We start from the raw sequence: 20968 nt of genomic DNA, 5'->3' as shown, positions 1-20968 counted from the left end.
TCTAACCGCATGAACGAGGCGGCCAATCGACAGGTTCACAGGGCCCGATTCTCGGGAACGCCATGCAATTGACTGATTTGATTCATTTCGAATGGATTCACTTGCGGCTACGATATTTTCGTTGCCTCGTGCGGGGTGCTTTTTGTTAGCAATAACATCCAACAGCAAAAGTGTAGACTCAAATTTGATCACTAAACTACGCACAGCGTCCCGGCTGAGACGGTTGTTACGGCCGAAAATTGGAAAATGCACTCCTAAAGTTGCAACCACCGACTCCGAATTTTGACAGTAATTTTTAATAATTATTAAACGTTGCTCGTTCGTGTACTTCACCATGATGAAAATGTTGATTTTGACTAACGTTTTGACATTGACAGATTATTAAAATCACGACTTACAGAGACAAGGCTAGTTCTTTAGCGAGTAAACATTTTTTTTGATGACGTCATCCGAGTAGTCAGTGTAAACAGTCGCCAGTTGTATTTTGTTTTCCGACTTACGCGTAAATGTTCCTGAAATGAAAAATCGAAAATGGTACAATGCGCTGTGAGCGGGTGTATAAATTATGAAAATGACATTATCGGGCCAAAAAAGAGATTCTTTCGTTTTCCGAAAAACCGAGAATTATGTTCTTTGTGGATAAATGTTTTATCAAATTATTCATGGTGTTAAATATAATCAACTATATTATCAACGCGCAAACTTACAAAGCACGAAAAATAAAAAATAAGAACACATTGTTTACTTCAACGACTCAGATGACGTCACTAAAAAATGACTGATCCGGAGTAGCTAGCCTTGTCTCTGTAAGCCGTGATTAAAATGTTTTAAAGGTGTTCAATAAGTTCGAAGACAAATTTTCATCGTTGTGTAGTTGCGCATCATGTGAAATCTATGTATTGGTATTGGTGTCAGCTCTAGCCTGATATATAGGCTAACCGACACGCATGGCGTCGAATTGCTGTCACTTGTTGTTTGTTCACCGCGCACGATGAAGGAGTACAGTGACGTTGTAGTAAAGTTGTTTGCGAGAGGTGAGTGACCCGTCCACATAGCCCGGCGGTTGAAATACCACGGGATGAAGCGGAATTTCATCTATACTACCATCCGTCGGTACTGGGAAACGGGCTCAGCCAAGGACCGTGTGAGATCCGGACGGCCGCGTTCGGCGAGGACGCCATCAGCCATCAAGGTGGTGAGGGAACGGGTTCGTCGAAAAATGAACCGCTCGATTCGGAACACCGCAGCTGACCTGGATGTGTCGATCGGGAGTACCCACACCATCATGACGAAGGACCTGGGATACAAGGCATACAAGGCATACAAGAAACGCAGAAACGCAAGGTTCACGGGGTAACGAAGGCTAAAACGGAGAAGAGGCTGGACAGAGCCAAACTGATACTTCCGCGGCACGCAGGTCAGGAGTTCGCGTTTTCTGATTTGAAACTCTTTGTTTTGCAACAACCGCACCGTGTTCAAAATGATCGGCTGTGGGCGCCGACGTAAGCCAGCAACCCCCCGTCCCACATAAACATCCCGCGGTTCCAGTGCGATAGGAATATCGTCCAAGCGTAGTGTTGGGAGAATTTGACTGATTTTCTCGATAAGACTTTAAGACTTGCGTTGTCCTGATTTAACACAACACCTCTCCTGTTGGCCAACTCTGAACGTTTCTGATCAATCGCTAGCTTGAAACGGTCCATTTGTTGAGAGTAGAGATCAGAGATTAGTGTATTCCACTGAAAAAAAAATTAAGAAATCAAAAAAAATATTTTAAAAAAATTTGAACCGGCGTTCGGCGGTCAACGATTCGATAACACTGAAGAAATTCGTGACGCAGTTACATCGTACTTCAAAAAGTTGGACGCTACGCATTTCGCGCTCGGAATAGAAAAACTCGTGCCACGCTATGAAAAATGCCTCGAACGTTACGGCGATTATGTAGAAGAATAGAAAATAAAACGTAAAGTACGAAAATAACCTTGTTTTTTGTCCTAACTTTATTTTTCCGTGATTTCTGAGGCATTGAAACTAACTTTTTGAACGACCCTCGTATATAAGAAGTCGGTTGAATTGAAGTAGGAGAACTGGGGGGAATGTGGTCACCCTAAGGAACATGCCCATTTCCTGTGTCCTCATAACACTAAAATACTCATTCTTCGAGGAATATTGTAGCTCAGCTTATTATAGTTCAAGACAGTTAGCGGTTTTTATTATGAAAATTGAAAATAGTACATTTTTCTTATTAGAAAAAAGATTTAAAAATCGAAAATTATTTTAGTGAGGAGGTAAAGTGGTAACCTGCGGGGGGCAAAGTGGTCACTCGCACATATCACGCTAGAAGAGATAGATTTTTACGTGTTTTCTTGGCCAAATTTGTTTAAATCATTATTGAAATAGTAGGTACATGTACGAAATGAGTAAGGCCTATTCACCTAGAACCGTAATTGACATTTTCTCATATGTACAAAAACGTAGTAGGAAACACATAACGTTTTTCATAATGAGGCTTGGTTTTGGTTGGGGTGGCATTTTTTTTCCTGGATCAAAACCACAAAAGGGACCCCTTAGGAGCAGAAGGTGATAAGGTATATTAGCTTTTGAAAACAGAACATTGTTAGTAGTAATCCTCCACCCCCCAAACAACGAAATGCGAAATATCCGAATTAATCGCTGAAAATGAACAAAATATCTGTTCACCTCCCCTAGAATATGTGAACAGTCGGCCAAACTGTTGATTTGTCGCAGATATCAGGTCAAATAAACTAAATTCCTTAAATTCGAAACGCACAAAACTAAAGCCGAACGGCTACCGAGAGAGCGTTTTTTGTTTTTATTCATATCTTGACATGTGACAGCTCCACTGTAGTACAGGATGGTCAAAAGTCATGAAATTCTTCAAACATAAGATGACTATCAATATGGTGTCAATATTCAATAGTTATACTACCAAACAAGCAGGTAACCACTTTACCCCACGTGACCAAATTACCCCCACTACCCTTATATAGTGTAGGATATAATAACTATCTTCATTTAGGAAAGTCATTTGAAATTTATTGTTGTGTTCAGGTGCGAAACATTCCAAAAACTGAAATTCCAGTGTTTCATAACTATAGAACCAGATGGAAAAAGTCTCACTCATTTAAAAAATTAACGTCAACTTCATATTAATTACAATAAGTTTCTGATTCGTAGGACATCTTTAGTTCTCAATCAGATCAAATGACCCATTCGAGGTGGTTTTGACCAAGTTGCGCCATGTTGTAATGTGTATCTCGTTCTACGCAGAAGATACTGCTCGTTTTTTTTTTTTTTTATTAAATCGTTTATTTTTACAGGCTCAGTTACATAAGTTTAAAGGAGCCAAACTCCTATCTGTATAGTTACAAGTATACATAAACATTTTTTATTAATTCTAATGTTAATGAGGTAGAGAACCGATTACTCGCGGCTTGCTCGAGTTTAGAAGGGTGACATTTTGTTTCAGGAAAAGGATGGGATATAAGGATATGTTGACAATGTTCACACTCACATTCGCACTCACATTCATCATACTCAATTCTTAAGCCTATCTTATATCTAACATGTATTTACATTTCACCTTATTCTATTGTTAGTAAGAAGGGATTTGATTTCTCGCGAAGGAAAAGGAAAAGGAGAATATAAGGATATAAGGACAATCACACACGAAGATCGATAGCTTTTAGGAAGACATATATTTGGGACATGTAATCAAGGTCTAACCGAGCCAACACATCTCTCACCGGCACATTGGGCTGCCTTCCTCTAGCCCGAAGAGAGTTTTCTAAATTCGATCTGGCAACAAGATACTCCTCGCACGACCAAACAACGTGTTCGATGTCGTGGTAACCTTGGCCACAAGCACAGATATTGCCATCGGCAAGATTAAAACGAAAGAGTAGCGCGTCTAACGAACAGTGATTGGACATGAGTCGAGAGAAGGTGCGAATAAAGTCCCGACTTAAGTCCAGACTTTTGAACCATGGTTTGAGGCTAACCTTAGGGATAATCGAGTGAAGCCACCGACCCAATTCATCTTCGTTCCACTTACGTTGCCAGTTAACGACGGTATTTTTACGGACTAAAGAATAAAATTCATTGAAGGCGATTTGACGCTGATAAATATCGCCTTCAATTGCACCTACCTTTGCCAATGAGTCAGCCCTCTCGTTACCCGGAATTGAGCAATGTGAAGGGACCCAGACAAAGGTAATGACATAACAGCGTCTGGTTAAAGCACTCAAAATTTCTCGTATTCTCTCAAGGAAGTACGGCGAGTGCTTTTCCGGCCTCACTGAACGGATAGCTTCGACAGAGCTAAGACTATCCGTTACAATGTAATAGTGTTCAACAGGTCGTGAGGCGACGCTGTCCAGCGCCCAATGTATTGCTGCCAATTCAGCAATATACACAGAGCAAGGATTCTGAAGACTGTGGGAGGTGCTAAAAATTTCGTTGAACACTCCAAATCCTGTGGACTCATTCATAGAGGACCCATCAGTAAAGTACATATTATCACAATTGACACGCCCATACTTTGCATTGAAGATCGTAGGAACGATCCCCGATCGATGATAATCTGGAATTCCATGGATTTTCTCCTTCATGAACAGATCAAAATGTACAGAGGAATTGATGTAGTCAGGAAAACAAACACGGTTGGGAGTATACGAAGAAGGATCAACCTGCATGGAGATGAATTCATGATATGAGCTCATGAATCCTGAATGAAAATTTAGCTCGATAAGCTGCTCAAAATTTCCGATCACCAATGGGTTCATAACCTTACACCGGATGAGGAACCGAAGCGATAATAAATTGAAGCGATCTTTTAGTGGGAGTAGGCCTGCCAAAACCTCGAGACTCATGGTATGCGTTGAGGGCATACATCCCAACGCAATACGGAGACAAAGATACTGAATTCGCTCGAGTTTAATGAGATGTGTTTTGGCAGCTGATTGAAAACAGAAACTGCCATACTCCATCACTGAGAGAATAGTTGTTCGATACAACATTATAAGATCTTCGGGATGGGCTCCCCACCAGGTGCCGGTAATTGTACGGAGAAAGTTTATTCTTTGTTGGCATTTTTTACTCAGATACCTAATATGGGCCCCCCAAGTACATTTGGAGTCGAACCAGACCCCAAGATACTTGAATGACATAGCATGAGTGATCGGTTTACCCAAAAGTTGAAGCTTTGGTTTTGCTGGTCTATGCTTCCTAGAAAAAACCACCATCTCTGTTTTCTCCGTGGAGAATTCGATCCCTAGCCCAATGGCCCAGGTTGAAAAATTGTTCAAAGTATCTTGTAAGGGTCCTTGCAGGTCGGATTCGTTTGATCCTACGACAGACACCACTCCGTCATCTGCAAGTTGTCTTAGGCTGCAATTTTGTGTAAGACAATTGTCGATGTCGCTTACATAGAAGTTGTACAAAAGGGGGCTTAAACATGAGCCCTGGGGGAGGCCCATGTAGGAGACCCGATTTACTGTCGAATCCCCGTGAGAAAAGTTCAAATGTTTCTCACAAAGCAAGTTATATAACATATTATTCAACAGAGGCGGCAGACCCCGAGAGTGTAATTTGTCTGACAAAACCTCTATTGAAACAGAATCAAAGGCCCCCTTTATGTCCAAGAATACTGAAGCCATTTGTTTTTTTTCGGCGTAAGCCATTTGAATTTCTGAAGAAAGCAACGCAAGACAATCATTCGTCCCCTTGCCCCTGCGGAACCCATATTGTGTATCTGAGAGTAGGCCATTCGTTTCAACCCATCGATCAAGGCGAAACAAGATCATTTTCTCCAACAATTTCCGTATACAAGACAGCATTGCTATTGGACGGTACGAATTGAAGTCGGATGCGGGTTTTCCGGGTTTTTGAATAGCTATAATTCGCACTTGTCTCCAATCATCTGGAACAATATTATGCTCCAGAAACCGATTGAATAAATTCAACAAGCGATGTTTCGCCACATCAGGGAGGTTTTTTAACAAGTTGAACTTAATTCTATCCGTTCCTGGAGCCGAATTGTTACAAGAAAGGAGAGCAAGAGAGAATTCTACCATCGAAAACTCGGAATCAAGATCGCACCTATCTTGTGGTATATCTCGAACAATTTTTTGCACAGGAACGGAATCGGGACAAACCTTCCGTGCAAAATTAAAAATCCATCGATGTGAATATTCTTCGCTTTCATTCGATGAAGAGCGATTTCTCATGTTTCGAGCCACTTTCCATAATTTTTTCATTGACGTTTCTCGTGATAAACCTCCCACGAAATTTCGCCAATAAGCACGTTTTTTCCCTTTGATCAAGTTTTTAAATTGATTTTCAAGGTCCAAATACGTTTGAAAATTCTCAATGGTTCCACGTTTCCGAAAAGCTTTAAATGCGTTCGATTTATCCTGATAAAGCTTGGAACATTGGCTATCCCACCATGGATTGGGAGGCCTTTGACGAAAAGTGGAGCCTGGGATGGGTTTCGTTTGAGCGCGAACCGCGCTGTCATATATCAAACGAGAAAGGAAGTTATACTCCTCCAATGGAGGCAAACCATCTCTGGAATTGATGGCTAGAGCAATCGCGTCCGCATATTTTTTCCAGTCAATGTGTCTTGTGAGGTCATATGCCATGTTTATAGATTCAGAAGAATTCGAACCAATGGTGATGGAAATTTTGATTGGCAAGTGATCACTACCGTTGGGGTCCTGGATTACATTCCACTTGCAATCTAACGATAGTGAATTCGAGCAAAGCGAGAGGTCAAGAGCACTTGGGTTAGCAGGAGGTTTAGGAACACGTGTTGTTTCCCCAGTATTCAAAACGGTCATATTGAAGCTGTTACAAAGGTCATATATCATCGATGAACGATTGTCGTCGTACTGTTCCCCCCAGGCAGTTCCGTGAGAGTTGAAGTCTCCCAAGATCAATCGTGGCTCAGGAAGGAGTGAGCACATGTCAACAAGTTGCTTGCGGCTAACCGCAGCTCTCGGAGGCCAATACAAGCTGACAATACAAAGGTCTTTGCCTCTGATGTTTGCATGACAAGCAACAGCTTCGATCCCCCCAATAGGTGGAAGGTCAATTCTAAAAAATGAGTGGCACTTATTGATCCCCAATAGCACCCCTCCGTATCTGTCAACACGGTCCAAGCGTATAATATTAAAATCGTGGAAAGAGATATCATCTCGCGAAGAAAGCCAAGTTTCGGACAGAGCAAAAACGTCACAATTGAAGTTATGAATTAAAAATTTGAATGTATCCAATTTAGGGATAAGACTACGACAATTCCACTGTAAAACAGTGATATCTCCGACCTCTCTATTTGAATTAGACATCAAGAGAGATAATCATTGCAAGGAGGGGCCATGTTTGCATCAATTGTTGCAAAATTGTCTTTAATACTGGAAGCATTGAAATGACAATGGTTCTGATGGAGTCGGAAACATTAAAACACTTGAAGATTTGGTCCAAAAGGTCAGACAACTTTATAAATCCCGATTGGGGAGTTGAGCTGGACGGAAAAATAGGGACATTTGGGGTTTTTGATGTCCCCTCGAGTGCTGGGTCGTTCGAAGGTGAACTATTCCCACGGAAGCCAGGAGGAACCTGATTTTGCTTGTCCGCTGCACTCGATTTTTTAGGCATGCTAACAGGAGGTATAACCGGAGGGGCTTGTCCTTGAACTTTGGGAGTGGTCACATTTTTGCGCCGGGGATTCCCTTGGAAAATGAACGGTGTGCCCCCGTTAGCTGTGTCCGCTTCCATTTCGTCAACGGGTAACGTGGCGAAGACATTTTGTGTGATGATTGGTTGTTGTTGTTGGGCCAGTGGAGAAGCGCCCTTTAAAATATCCGCAAAAGTGCGTTTCGAGCGTTCCTTCAAAGAGCGCTTCTGTTTCTCCCAGCGACTCTTGTAAGTTTCACAAACTGAGAGCTCGTGTGGGGATCCCCCGCAATATGGACATTTATGCTCAGTCGCACTGCAGGATTTCCCCTCATGTTGCTCTCCGCAAGTGGCACAGCGCTCCTTGTTGGCACAATAATCTGAAGTGTGACCAACTGACTTGCATTTTTGGCAAGTCATGGGCTTTGGCACGAAGAGTCGCACAGGCAGTCTTAATTTGCCCACCATGACGTAGTCAGGGAGAGCGGAACCAGCAAAAGTTACTCGAAACGAGTCTGACGGCGTGAATTTAGTTTTTCCCTTTTCTTGGGATACTTTCCCTAGTTGGCGGCTGTCCAAAATTTTAACGCCCACCAACGGGAGTCTTTTAAATTTACCAACTCCTTCCTTTATCATTTCACACGTCAGACCCGTTTCAGTTATCACCCCCGAGATTTCTACGTCATGGGAAGGCACGTAGACACGATACTCTAGGGAGAATCTCTCGTCGATCACAACTGCATTTGCGTGTTTCCGATCACTCACGACAACACGCAGTTTGTTCGGTCTAACCTTAGAGATTTCGACCACGGAGGAATAATATCTTGCCAGATCTTTCGAAACCTGAATGACATTGATGGATTTTCCGTTCGGTTTGGGCCGGAAAAAAACAACCCATGGGCCAGCTCCAGGTGAATCTTCTGGATAGACCTTGACACGAGGAGAGGAAGCAACTGAGGGGGAGGTCGAGGTCGATTGTTGAGCGGGAGCGGGATCAGTAGGGCTGGGAGGCAAGTTCGGGAGTTGAGCGGAAACGGGAGCGGGAGAATGAGGGGGTGAAGAGGAAAGGTTTGCAAATTTTCTTGAGGGAGGCTTGTTGAGGTGAGTTAACTCTTCCTGTAAAGAGACATCTTCTGAGGGGGGAACGCGTTTAAGCGACTTCCCAGCACCCGTAGCTGGGGAGGGGGAGACAGTGGATTCGATATCCATGTCAACGCTTTCTTCCCCTTCTGCCATTTAAAATGGCAGATGTACACTTTCTTATAATTTTTGCAATTTTTTTTTATAATTCCTTAACCTAATAACCTTAACCTATTAATTTGAGTATACTTATTATGCACACCAGTGCGGATTATTTATAACGGTGCTGCGTGTTGATCGTTCGGTACAGCTGAACCCGTGTATCGCACCACGCGGTGATGATGTCGAAGACGGTGCTACGGCGATAACACACCAGCACTCAGCGCTCGCGTGCAGCGTTTCTTCCTCTCGCTTGTTGTGTCTGCTTCAATGAATTCACAGGGAATCCCGTTAGTGTCCAACACTCACTTCACCAGCCACGAAAATAACGGTATCACTTCAACGATGGACGATAACGATATAAAACCGTCCGGCGGCTTCGAGCTTAGGAAGACGAATGAAGATACTGCTCGTTAAAGTTCTTCAAATCACTCATACTGCTTGTAAGCTGCATCTACTATTCATACGATCACTCCTCATAAGTTCTTGATAAGGTTTTGATTTTTAATGATTTTTAATTAAGCTGACCAGTTCGAACACGTTCCATAAGTCCATCCAGTATGAAGAAATTCTATTCAAGTTGAATTTCTTTTATTAGAGAAGTTCTCCTGAAATAGTGAAACCCATGGGCTGGTTTAGGTAGCTTACCATAAACACAAATGAACAGTCAGAAGTGCAACGAAGTACTTCGGAATCATTTCGGCTGTTTTTACATCGGAAACAATGTGATAATTGGGTAATTTGGTATCAATTCATAAAATCCGGAAAGCCATGGCATGGTTTGATGAATAAGGGCTTCAAATTCTGGACTGGTCAGCTTGTTGACCAGATCAAAACCCTATCAAGAACTTATGAGGAGTGATCGTACGAATATATACTCACTCGCGATATTTTGACGTAGGACTACGTCTTTCATTTCTATACCGGGGTGTAAAATCAAAGTTTCGAAAACGAAAGCGTTACGCCGAAGACCGAGATTTTGAGTGTTAATAGCTCCTAAACAACTGAACGAAATGGTATGATAAACACTTCATTCGAAAGATAAAATGTCTACGCGTTCTATACTTGTTACTTTCTGATCCAAAAACTTGTTTCAATAGTCTTAAATAGTCTTAAATTTAACAATAGTCAAAATAGGCTATTGAAATCACCAATCGGTATATAAGCGAGCGCCGCTCGGAAATCCACTCAGTTCTAATTGAACAGCGATTGGAGCATGTTGTCGCTGTTGTGGTGAAGCTCTTCATTTATCATGAAAGCGTGGATGAACGGTGTCACCAAGAGCCTGTTTGTGCACCTTAGGCCAGAAGGGAATCCATCAGGAGGAGAGTGATGCTACAAACGGTTCCCCGGGAAGATCTCGAAGCAGCCGCTACACACACACACATACACGCACGGAATTCTTTCCGTTTGGATCGAGAAAGATTCGGAAAATAATCTGCCAGTTCCTCTAGGAATTTAGAAATACATTCATGTGAAAGAGTTTATTTGAATGTTTTCTATCCATGTAACACTGTGACCAAATATGTTTCAATCAAGTGCTATTAACAGATGGTTATCGAGTTAGCATTAACCACTGGTGGGCTTCCAGTATCGAGGAAAATGTGGAAATATCTAATCGTTACTGAAAATAATCTGCCAGTTCCTCTGGGAATTTAAAATTACATTCATATGAAAGAGTTTATTTTAATGTTTTCTATCCATGTAACACTGTGACCAAATACATTAGGTTTTGTGATTTTTCAATCAATCGCAATCAACAGGATAGCTTCTGAAGATTATTCTTCCCCATCAGTAGGATATTTCCGTATCCAATATTGGATGCATAAAACCTTGTGCCTCCAACGTAACGCTCTCGTTTTCGAAGTTCTCCAAATATTCATTCATTCAGAATGAATTCAGATTCAACTTCATACAAATGATCTCTAAATCAACGATAGTCCTACGTCACCCTTGTGGTTATAGCATAGATATAACCCACTTCCTGTTTTTTAGTACAGCTATTTACAATGGTGCGCGATATCGCGCGATAATCTGTCTGTCAAACCTGCATCCCTCTAATCATACTGGCAATGATAGTTTATTATTTGTTCTGGACAAGGCCGTACTAGATTGGTGGAACAAAATCATATCGTTAGAAGTGTGAATGCAAGTATAAAATTCCAGATAATTGAAAAACTAACAAATTCAATAGGATATTAATCAAATGTGTAAAAATAATTATGATTATGCAGCAATACGCTTGCAATAGATGATCGACGCAGCTCTCACTTGTTTCTTAACAGTTCGGTTGAAAAGTTTATAAGGTAACACAGTAAAACTTTTTTTTTGCAAAATTCAATTTTATTATTCAACATAACTGCCTTCGAGTGCGATACAGCGATTATAGCGATCTTGCAACTTTTCGATACCATTTTTATAGTACTCTTTCGGTTTTTCCTCAAAATAGGTCTCAGTTTCGGTAATCCCTTCATCATCGGTCTTAAATTTTTTGCCAGCGAGCATTCTCTTCAGGTCTGCGAACAGAAAATAATCGCTGGGGCCAGATCTTGAGAATACAGTGGATGCGGAAGCAATTCGAAGCCCAATATACGAAATTCGGATTTTTAATTTTTTTTCACAATAACAAAAGTTGCTTCACTCTCAATGCTGCGCCATCTAGACGTCAACCTTATGAACTTTTCAGTCGAACTGTTATGTATAGAACTAAACATTATATATGAGGGGCTTAGAATGCAAGTGACTTGATCGATTTCTCTTCGTCAACTTTTTCTTCCGTGAATAACTCAGCGCATAAAAACGTTCCAATTTGATTTTGCTATAGAAACCGATAATTGAGGTTCTGACCTATCGTCTACATTGTCAAATAAGCTGGGAATGTGTTTGCAGTTAAGTTATGTTATCAAAAGAGAAAGTCGATAAATCGAAATCGATCAAGTCACTTACACCCCTTGCATTCTAAGCCCCTCATATATCGTTCCACTTATCTAGCATATCTTGTTCCAACTGTCTGATGTATGTAGTGTCTCCTGTCAAAGTAACGCGATTTTCGCAGCCAAAGCTCGGAGAGTTCTATCTTTTTTCGCACTGTCATGATCATGATTTCGCGCTTTGCTCTAATTGGTTGACGAATAAAAATCGTTATTGAAGAAAAAAATCGCGCTCAGTGTGAATGATTGTAAATCCGACATTACACGATTATAAATGCTCAAAGCTATCTCTTCAAACTAGAGATTCACAAATAATCTGACCTCATTGGACGATGAAGTTAGATGACATGATTCGATCTTCCATTGATCATGTTTCTCATTTTAGGCTTCACACTACTCACATTACCACGTTAATGTAAGATGCAGCTGCCTTGATTTGGCCTCATTTTCCTATAGTTCCATCAGTCAACCCACTCAAAAAACTCTCATGCAATAACTATTGCTTTCCATATTCAGCATCAGAATTCATTCAGTGTTGCGTCGTAACGTTGCATTCGGGACAGATTTACATTTTTTTTGTTGTGTTTTTTTTTGTTGCGCTCTGAAGAATCACGGTCAGTATTCGTCCGAAAATACTTGTATAGAACGTATCATATTCCAAAAGTTTGTTTGATTAAATTGTATGCCGAATGTGCACTCATTCTATTCCCACCCTCTTTACTCGAAACCAGGAACTCCTAAAGTATTCCACCGCTCTCGGCGAAAATGTCACCGACCTCCAGAAAGCCCTAGAGTTGATGCTCTCGGTGCCCAGTCGAGCAGCAAACAACAAATACCTAGAGAGTATCGAAGGTTTCCGTGGGAATCTTCAGAAGCTAGGCCGCGTACTCGCCCACGAGTACTTCGGAGTGAAGGACATCGACAACCGAATCAAGGAGCGCTATCTCTTCCTGTTCAAATCCCGCATCCTCATCACCAAGGCGAAACGTCTCTCGGAGGAGAAATCGATCTTTATTGTTAAGGATATTGTTAAGCTACCCGATACACACGTGAAAGAAATCGACGCCCGCGCCTTCGAGCTCCAACCGAAGGCAGGCAGAAAGGGATTCACTGTTCATCTGATCGCATACTCCGAAGAAGCGAAGCAACGCTGGATCTACGAGATCGAAGAGTACGCCAACAACGCGGTTGCACTACAAGAGCACGCTAACGACGACTTGCGTATTGATCCGACCCAAACCAACATCGACGAAAGCATCATCAAGCTTCCGCAACGTGTAGAAGCCCACAAAAGTGACGAGAACATAAAGCCCTCGGATATTGCCGACAACTACGTGGTGTACAAGCACAAGGCACACAAAGAAGAAGCCCAGTTGGTGCAAAAAACTGTACATCAGGAAGTGACTACAACTGAAGAAGAAGACGAAGAGCAAGAGAAGTCTGCCAGCGTCCAGGAGCGTCTAGCAGCGTTCGAGGTGAAAAAATCGAGCCGTAAGGTTGATTTGAACGCAAGTAAGCAGGAGCTCGCTCAATTGCAACAAGCTCAGCAGATTGCACAGAGCAAAGTTTCTAGTGTTCAAGTACAAGAAAGCAAGACATCGTCCATCCAGGTAGAACAACGTTCTTCGTTCAAACAAAAAACCCAAGTTACAACCCAATCCGAAACTCAAACTCAGGAGCAGAAGACCGTAAGTCAATCGAAAACTCAGACCCACGAATCGAAATCGTCGGCGGTAAAACGGCAACAAGAAACCCAGCTAGAAGCGCAAGCTAAGGTTCAAGTTCAGGAAGCAAAGGTATCCAAAGTATCCGAATCGAAATCTACTGCCGTCAAACGGCAGCAAGAGCAACAGCAAGAAACTCAATCCAAGATCCAAGTGGTTGCCTCGAAACAATCCAAGACATCTTCGTCGGTACAGCAGCAATCCACTTCCAAATTTGAGCAACAGACGACTGTTGATACTCAATCGACGGCCACCGCACAAAAGCAGGAGTCAGTCTCGAAGGTCGCTCAAATTGAAGCTAAGTACGCTGCATCCAAGCAGACACAGCAACAACAACAGCAGCAACAGGTATCGATCGCTGAAGCGAAAACAGAATCGGCGAGTAACAGTGTGAAACCGGAGCCCGCACCGAACTCACCCGTCGACGCTGATTCTAAGATCAAACAGATCGAGTCGAAGTACGCAGCACTCAAACAAAAGCAGCTCGGACAAAAATCGGACGAACTAGACGCTAAATTCCAAATTGTAGAATCCAAGTTCGCTGCGCTTAAGCAAAAACAACTGCAACAACAGCAGCAGCAACAGCAACAACAACTTCAACAGCAAGAAGTTAAACCAGCTGAACCGTTGTCCAAGATTCAACAGATTGAGTCGAAGTATAAGCGACGAGAACAAATACAGCAGGAGCAAGTGGTTGAGGACCACACTAAAGAAGTAGTCGAAACAGTTGTTGAAGAGAAAAAAACCGAGTCGAAATTCGCTGCCCTTAAGCAGAAGCAACTTCTGCAGGAAACCAAGACAGCTGAATCATCGTTTAAGGTAGAGAGCACTACTCAGGTTACAGAAACTTCAGAAGTACAGAAGCAGGAAGCTCCGAAGCCGCTATCTAAGCTCGAGCAGCTTGAGTCGAAGTACAGCAAGAACAAACAATCGCAAATAAAGACCACTGAGGTAGTCTCTGAACTAAAAGCACCAGTTGTTGAGGCCGAGCCCAAGACTCCTGAGTCACCTTCTAAATTACAACAAATCGAATCCAAGTACGCAGCATTCAAGCAGAAACAGCAGCAACAGCAACAGCAACAGCAACAACAACAACAACAACACCAACAAGAACAACAAGTTCAAGACGTTCAAGTAGCTGAGGTTAAATCAACCAGTGATCAGCCACAGGAATCTAAACTAGCCCAAATCGAGGCAAGACACGCTGCTCGGAGACAATCTCTACAAAAAGAGCAAGAAGCCGCAACAGAAGCTACTAAAAAGCAAGAGACCGCTAAACCGGTAAATGTTTCAGTAAAGCCCGACGAAAAGAAATCCGAACAACCCACAGCAAAAGTTGATAAGAAAGATCGACCAAAACTTCAAATTCCTATTCCCGCGAAACCAGTGGAGTCTACCAAAGCAGCTGAAAAGAAGCCACCGGAATCTCCGGAGACACCAGCAAAAACACCGGAAAGCGCAAAACTTGATAAAAAGGTTGAACCTCTTAAGACATCCAAGGCTTCCGAAAGTCCTAAGCCCATCGAAGCGAAGACTTCCGAGAGTCCAAAACCCATAAGTAAAGGCCTTGATTCTCCGAAGACGCCGTCAAGGATCCCAGAATCGCCTAAATTGGTCGACAAGAAAGTATCGGAAGAGTCGAAAGCCCCAGAATCACCAAAGACACCGTCGAAGGCTCCAGAAAGCCCGAAATCGTTTGAACCCGCGAAAACAGCTACTTCGAAACCAATCGAAAAAAAACCTGCCGCTCCCAAGGTTGCCGAGCCTATCAAGGCCCCGATCAAAGTTTCAGAAGAACCTAAGACTCCCGAGAGTTCAACACTAATAGGTAAAAGCGTAGATTCTTCGAAAGCAGGAGCAAAGGTTGAACCCATCAAGGTACCCAATACCCCGGAAAGAGCTAAGCCCATTGAACCAAAAGCACCCGAACCCCCGAAGACACCAACAAAAACAGCGGAAAGCCCAAAACTTGAGAAAAAGGTCGAATCACCTAAGGTTCCCGCAAGTTCTAAACCCATTGAGCCAAAAACTCCCGCACCTCCAAAAACACTTGAGAAAAAGGGTGAACCCCTCAAGATATCTAAGGCTCCCGAAAGTCCTAAGCCCATTGAGATAAAAGCTCCCGACAGTCCAAAACCTATAAGTAAAAGCGTTGATTCTCCGAAGACATCGTCCCCAAAATCGATAGACAAGAAGGTACCAGAAGAGCCGAAACCCCCTGAATCTCCAAAGACACCGTCGAAGGTTCCTCTAAGTCTAAAATCTGTAGAACCAAAGGTTGAGAAGAAACCTCAGGAGAAGAAGATCGAGCCACAGAACACTCCGTCGAAACCAGCGGAAAGTCCTAAATCAGTGGAAAAGACAGCTGATCCGATTAAGTCTCCAGAGCCGCCAAAGACACCCACAACCAAGGTTCCGGAACTCTCTAAACTAGCCGGAAAGAAAACGGTGATCGAAGAAGCACTAAAACCAGTGGAAGTCAAAGCTTCACAAGTCCAAAAACCATTGAAGAAAAAGGCTGAGAAACCAGAACCGGTTGTTAGGAAGGCTGCAGAGCCTCCGAAGCCGCAGGTCATCGAGAAGAAGCCCGACTCGCCGAAAACTAAGGAACCCGAGAGGAAACCAGAGGAAGCAAAGAAGGTTGAAACGGTGAAAAAGAGCGAAGCAAGCAAAAACAAAGGTAAGTTTAGTCATATTGATAATAATGTTCACGTCATTCGTTTACGGCCCATGGCCCACGGTGAGTTTGGTGAGTTCATTCGCATAAATACCCACAATTCCGCTTTTTCATCCATTTTGAATTTGAACGTTGTTACAGCAGATACCGCTACTGTAGAAGGTTACGATATCCCTGCAGCGGTCACCGAACATGAAGCTTCTCTAGAGATTCTAGTAGAGCAGAAATCTAGAGAGGAAGCGATTAAACTTAAGCTTGAAGAAATCTACGCCAAGGAACGAAAGGCACTAGCTAAGGCTAAGCGCAACCAGCAGGCGGAAGAGGAGAATATCAGACGAAAATTCGAGCAGAGAAGCAGAAGAGAAATCGAGCAGACAAAGGAAACCGCGTCGGAACTTCTTCAACAGATTCAGGCCACTAGAGAGTCGGTTAAATCTGTATTAGGAGCAACAGAGGATAAACCGAAGAACTCCAAACTACCGACCATTACCCAGGCGGCAGACAATAATTCCGAATCGCAGCAGCAGAGACTACCTGCAGATAGTGAAGGACAAAGAGATTCGAATCAACAAGGAGAAGAGGAAGGATCGGCTGGTGATCGAGGCGACCAAGGCGAAGGTCACGGAGACCGTGGTTCAGACGAAGAGAACGGAGATAACCAAACACCACCACCGCTACAGCTGCCAACGTTCTTCGATCCACCTCCACCGCCAGTATATCAGGCTACCATTGAAGTCTTCATCAAGAAGGAACGTCCTCCTCCACCACCTCCACCAAAAATCACCAGAAAGTTGGTGGTGAACACAGACGAACTCGAACGAAAAACCCAACTATTCTTCGAGGGTCATCTGGAGTATCCCGATCCTGATTTCTCCACTGCTGCAGCCCATCGAAAGGTGAAAGGCATCAAGCACGTATTCGGAAAGACTGGGGAGACCGTTAGGTACGCCGAAGACACAGTTCAGAAGGCAGAACAGGGTGAATTCGATAGTATCCTAATCCCGGAGGAGGAAGAGCGTAAACCCAGGGAACCAATATACGAATACCAGTACACCGTTGAAGATCCGGCAACTGGCGAGAAAATTTGTACTGCCGACCCTGACGTTGAATCGATTGACAGGACATACAGGATGGATGAACAATACTCTTCTAGGTACACCAGCTCTAGGCAATCTTCGCGAAAGAGTCGCACCTTAGAAGGTATAGTTCGAAGTGCTACGGCGCGCTCACTGTTGTCTGTCTCTGTTAACATGCACTTCGTACAGCGTTGCGGATGTAGGCAAACATTCACCAAATCCAATCGGCATATCGGCGGTTATTAATAGCATGCGGCGAGACCTACTCTTGGGTCAGGTGTAATTGTTCATATTGTTCTGTTGTGTTCGCAGTTCACTTCCTTTACTGTTGGTGTCCCACAAATCATTCCTAATGCTGTGATTTCTAAACTAATGTTTTATTTATCAATGCACTGAATCCCGTTGAAACAAACGATCACTGAACTAAATAATATGTTTCTGTCCTGTTCACTGTGTCTGTAAGCTATCTAATTGTATCCTTTCAAAATCAACTTAACCCCTCGTGACCTTCCGGACGTTCAGCACAACTCGAGGAGCTAGCAGATTTCGAGTACAAACACGAAGAGAAGATGTCGGCTACACGCACCCAGAAACTTCGGGTGCCAACCAATGTGAGGCCCCACTTTAAGAAGGCGATCAAAGGCCTGAGCGTCGAGCGTAAGTTGTCATCCAAAGCTATAGCGTAGGTACACTTCGTGAACAACACAGGATCTGGGGATCCTCAGACACCACAGCCATCTTGTATCGGGAAACTCATCTCACGTAGACTTTTTGACGCTCACTGTTCGCTTCAAATACATGTTATAAAACGAGATATCGAACAAGCTTTTAGAGTACGCTTCAACTTCTTCTGTGGTTTACATGTTGCCCAAAACAGATCTACCCGAACTAAACCATCTAAAAACCTTCAGTCAAATCCCCCATGACAATACCCTGAAGAAACACCCCACAATGGCAGGATAAACCTTCTAACACCACTTAAACACATTCACGATGCTCTTGGAAACCCATTGCTAATCGTTTCATTTCCTTATCTACCCAAAACCAGCCGGCGAGAATGCCAAGTTCGTGTGCCAACTGGAGGAACATGTCGATCTTCAGTGGCTCAAGAACAACAAGCCACTCGATGACAAATTCGCTGATCGTGTGATCATGACCGAAGGCAACGATTCGTTGTACACGCTAGAAATCCAACACTGTCGTGAGTCGGACAGCGGTTCGTACACGGCCCGGGCTATCAACGGTACGGAGAATGCCGCCTGTACGGCACAGTTGATCGTGGAGAAACGTGAGTAGAATATGAAACTAACCGTCGGAGCGACAAATGCGACCCTATTTCTATTACAGTGACTCCGGAACAACGGAAAGCCATGTCCGAATCTAACGCACCGGTGTTCAGCGTACAGCTAAAGGATACCGAGGTTGTCGAGAAGACCTATTTGACCTTCATGGTCAAGGCGAGAGGTGATCCCACCCCGAAGATTCGATTGTAAGTACCCCTCACCCGCTGTAGGCTGTCGCAAACTTAGCTCAAGTTCTTTCTTTCAGCTGCAAAAACGATCGAGAAATTACGGACACTGACAAGCGTATGAAGGTCGTTCGCGAGCGTGAGGACAGCGGGTACTACGAGTTGGTTATCCCGGAGGTACACAAAGGCGACTGTGGTGTTTACTCGTGCACGGCCTACAATAAGTTCGGTAGTACCAAAACCGAAGCCCAGTTGCTAGTGACAGACCAGCGCGAGCTATTCAATGAGCTGGACACACTCGAGGACAATACGAAATTCGTCTGGAAAAAGAACGGTGTACCCTTCGATCCCGAGGAGCGCTTCAAGGTGCTAATGGCGGATGACTCTGACTCGTTGGCGCTTGTCTTCCAGCACGTGAAACCAGAGGATGCTGGACTCTACACTTGTGTTGCCGCCACCGCTTCCGGCAATATCCAGTGTAGCGCTGAACTCACGGTTCAGGGACAGGTCAACCAACTAAAACAAGAGCCATCCAAGCCGCACCTGATCATTGAATCGAAAGATGCACTGGCTCGAATTGGCGGCAAAGCTTTGCTCGAGATGAAAGTCCGCGGCTATCCCAAGCCGGAGCTGGTCTGGCGGCACGAGGGCACCATTATCGAACCGGGTGGTCGCTTCAAGTTTCTCTATGAGGACGCAGAGTCCGTATCGCTGGTCATCATGGATGTACAACCTTCGGACGCGGGTGCCTACTCGATCGTTGCGCAGAACGAACTCGGTGAAGATTCCTCCTTCATAAACCTGATCGTCAAGTGTCCACCGAAAATTGTCAAACCACACGATACCTCCGCCATGGTTGGTGAGAACTTCAAGATGTCGATCGAGGTCAACGCCGTACCGGAAGCTACCGTTCGCTTCTTCAAGAACGGCAAGGAAATCAAGGAAGACGACCGCATCAAATTCCTCACAGCGGAGAATTACCACATTATCAAGTACAGTCCTACCAAGATGGATGATGCCGGCAATTACTCGGTAAGTTGATCCAATCGATTTTCAGTTATTCCTTTCACACATTCCCGTCGAACAGATCATCGCTACCAACGAAATTAGCCAGGCTACCGAGTTCTGGGAGTTCAGCATCTTCTCACCACCCCGTGCAACCCATAAACTCGCAGCGGAGACTATCGTCAACGAGAAGGAAGACATCGAACTGTTCGTTAAAGCCGACAGTAATCCACCACCGATTGTTCGCTGGTACAAGGATGGCAAAGAGATTATCCCCGATGGCAAACGCGTCATCATTTCCGAGGAGGATGGTCGCTTCACGCTGAAGATTCACGCGGCGAACCGTGACGATACGGCCTTGTACACCGCTGACATCATCAATGATTATGGCACGGTTACGGAGCGTTCCCAAGTCAATGTGAAGACCAAATCTAAAGTTCGCGAGCAGTTGAACGGCGTTACCTGCAAGGAAGGGGACACCAATGTCACGCTGAGCGTGAAAGCCGATGGTTATCCACGGCCGAAGGTTCAGTGGTATATTGGGGATGTTGAGATTACCGAATCGCGGAACGAGTTCAAGATGGTGGAGGAAGGTCTGTACTACAAATTGATCATCAAAGAGGCCCAAGCCGAACTCCAGGGCATGTACAAGGCTAAGTTCACCAACGAGTTTGGCTCGGATGAATGCAGTGCCAAGACCACGATCCAATGCACACCCAAGGTTCGCAAAGCGCTGGCCGATACCGATGTTGACGAAAATACCACACTGACGCTCGAGGTACAAATCTACGCCGAACCCGAGCCTGAGATTACCTGGTACAAGAACGGCCAACCGGTGCAGACCGATGCCCGTTTGACCATCAAGAGGGACTCGCAACGCGTGGAGAACTACACCCTGTCGCTGACGATGGTTCGGGGTGCCGATTCGGGAGACTACGAAGTACGTGCAGTTAACTCGATGGGAACGGCAACCAGCAAATCAAGAGTCATCGTGCAAAGTAAGTCCTGTCCCGATTTGTGTGAATTGCCCACCGGGGTTATAGTATTTAGAGTTCGGCTACGAACCAGTGTTTACCCTATTGACAAGCGAATATCGTGTTTTGTCAATAACCATTTCGCTGTTTTCGTTCGAATGTTTTATTTATTGTTGGATT

The 20968-nt window shown here is 44.0% G+C and overlaps 1 protein-coding gene across 8 annotated transcripts in view; it reads left to right on the top strand.

Moving 5' to 3' along the window:
- LOC129771467 (obscurin) overlaps positions 1-20968 on the top strand; it is a 214180-nt gene that overhangs the window by 152389 nt on the left and 40823 nt on the right. For 5 of the 8 annotated variants that reach the window (XM_055775136.1, XM_055775132.1, XM_055775141.1 and 2 more), the window contains 7 exons: positions 12596-16268; positions 16407-17465; positions 17864-17998; positions 18390-18629; positions 18689-18830; positions 18890-19841; positions 19897-20812. In XM_055775136.1, coding sequence (XP_055631111.1) covers positions 12596-16268; positions 16407-17465; positions 17864-17998; positions 18390-18629; positions 18689-18830; positions 18890-19841; positions 19897-20812 — 7117 coding nt within the window. The remainder of the gene's footprint in view (positions 1-12595; positions 16269-16406; positions 17466-17863; positions 17999-18389; positions 18630-18688; positions 18831-18889; positions 19842-19896; positions 20813-20968) is intronic. The other 3 variants (XM_055775134.1, XM_055775137.1, XM_055775135.1) reach the window with 3 other exon arrangements.

Source organism: Toxorhynchites rutilus, chromosome 2 (assembly GCF_029784135.1).
Source record: "Toxorhynchites rutilus septentrionalis strain SRP chromosome 2, ASM2978413v1, whole genome shotgun sequence".
Taxonomy (NCBI): Eukaryota; Metazoa; Arthropoda; class Insecta; order Diptera; family Culicidae; genus Toxorhynchites; species Toxorhynchites rutilus.
The sequence above is the reverse complement of the archived record's forward strand: the minus strand, read 5'-3'. Positions and strand labels throughout refer to the sequence as shown.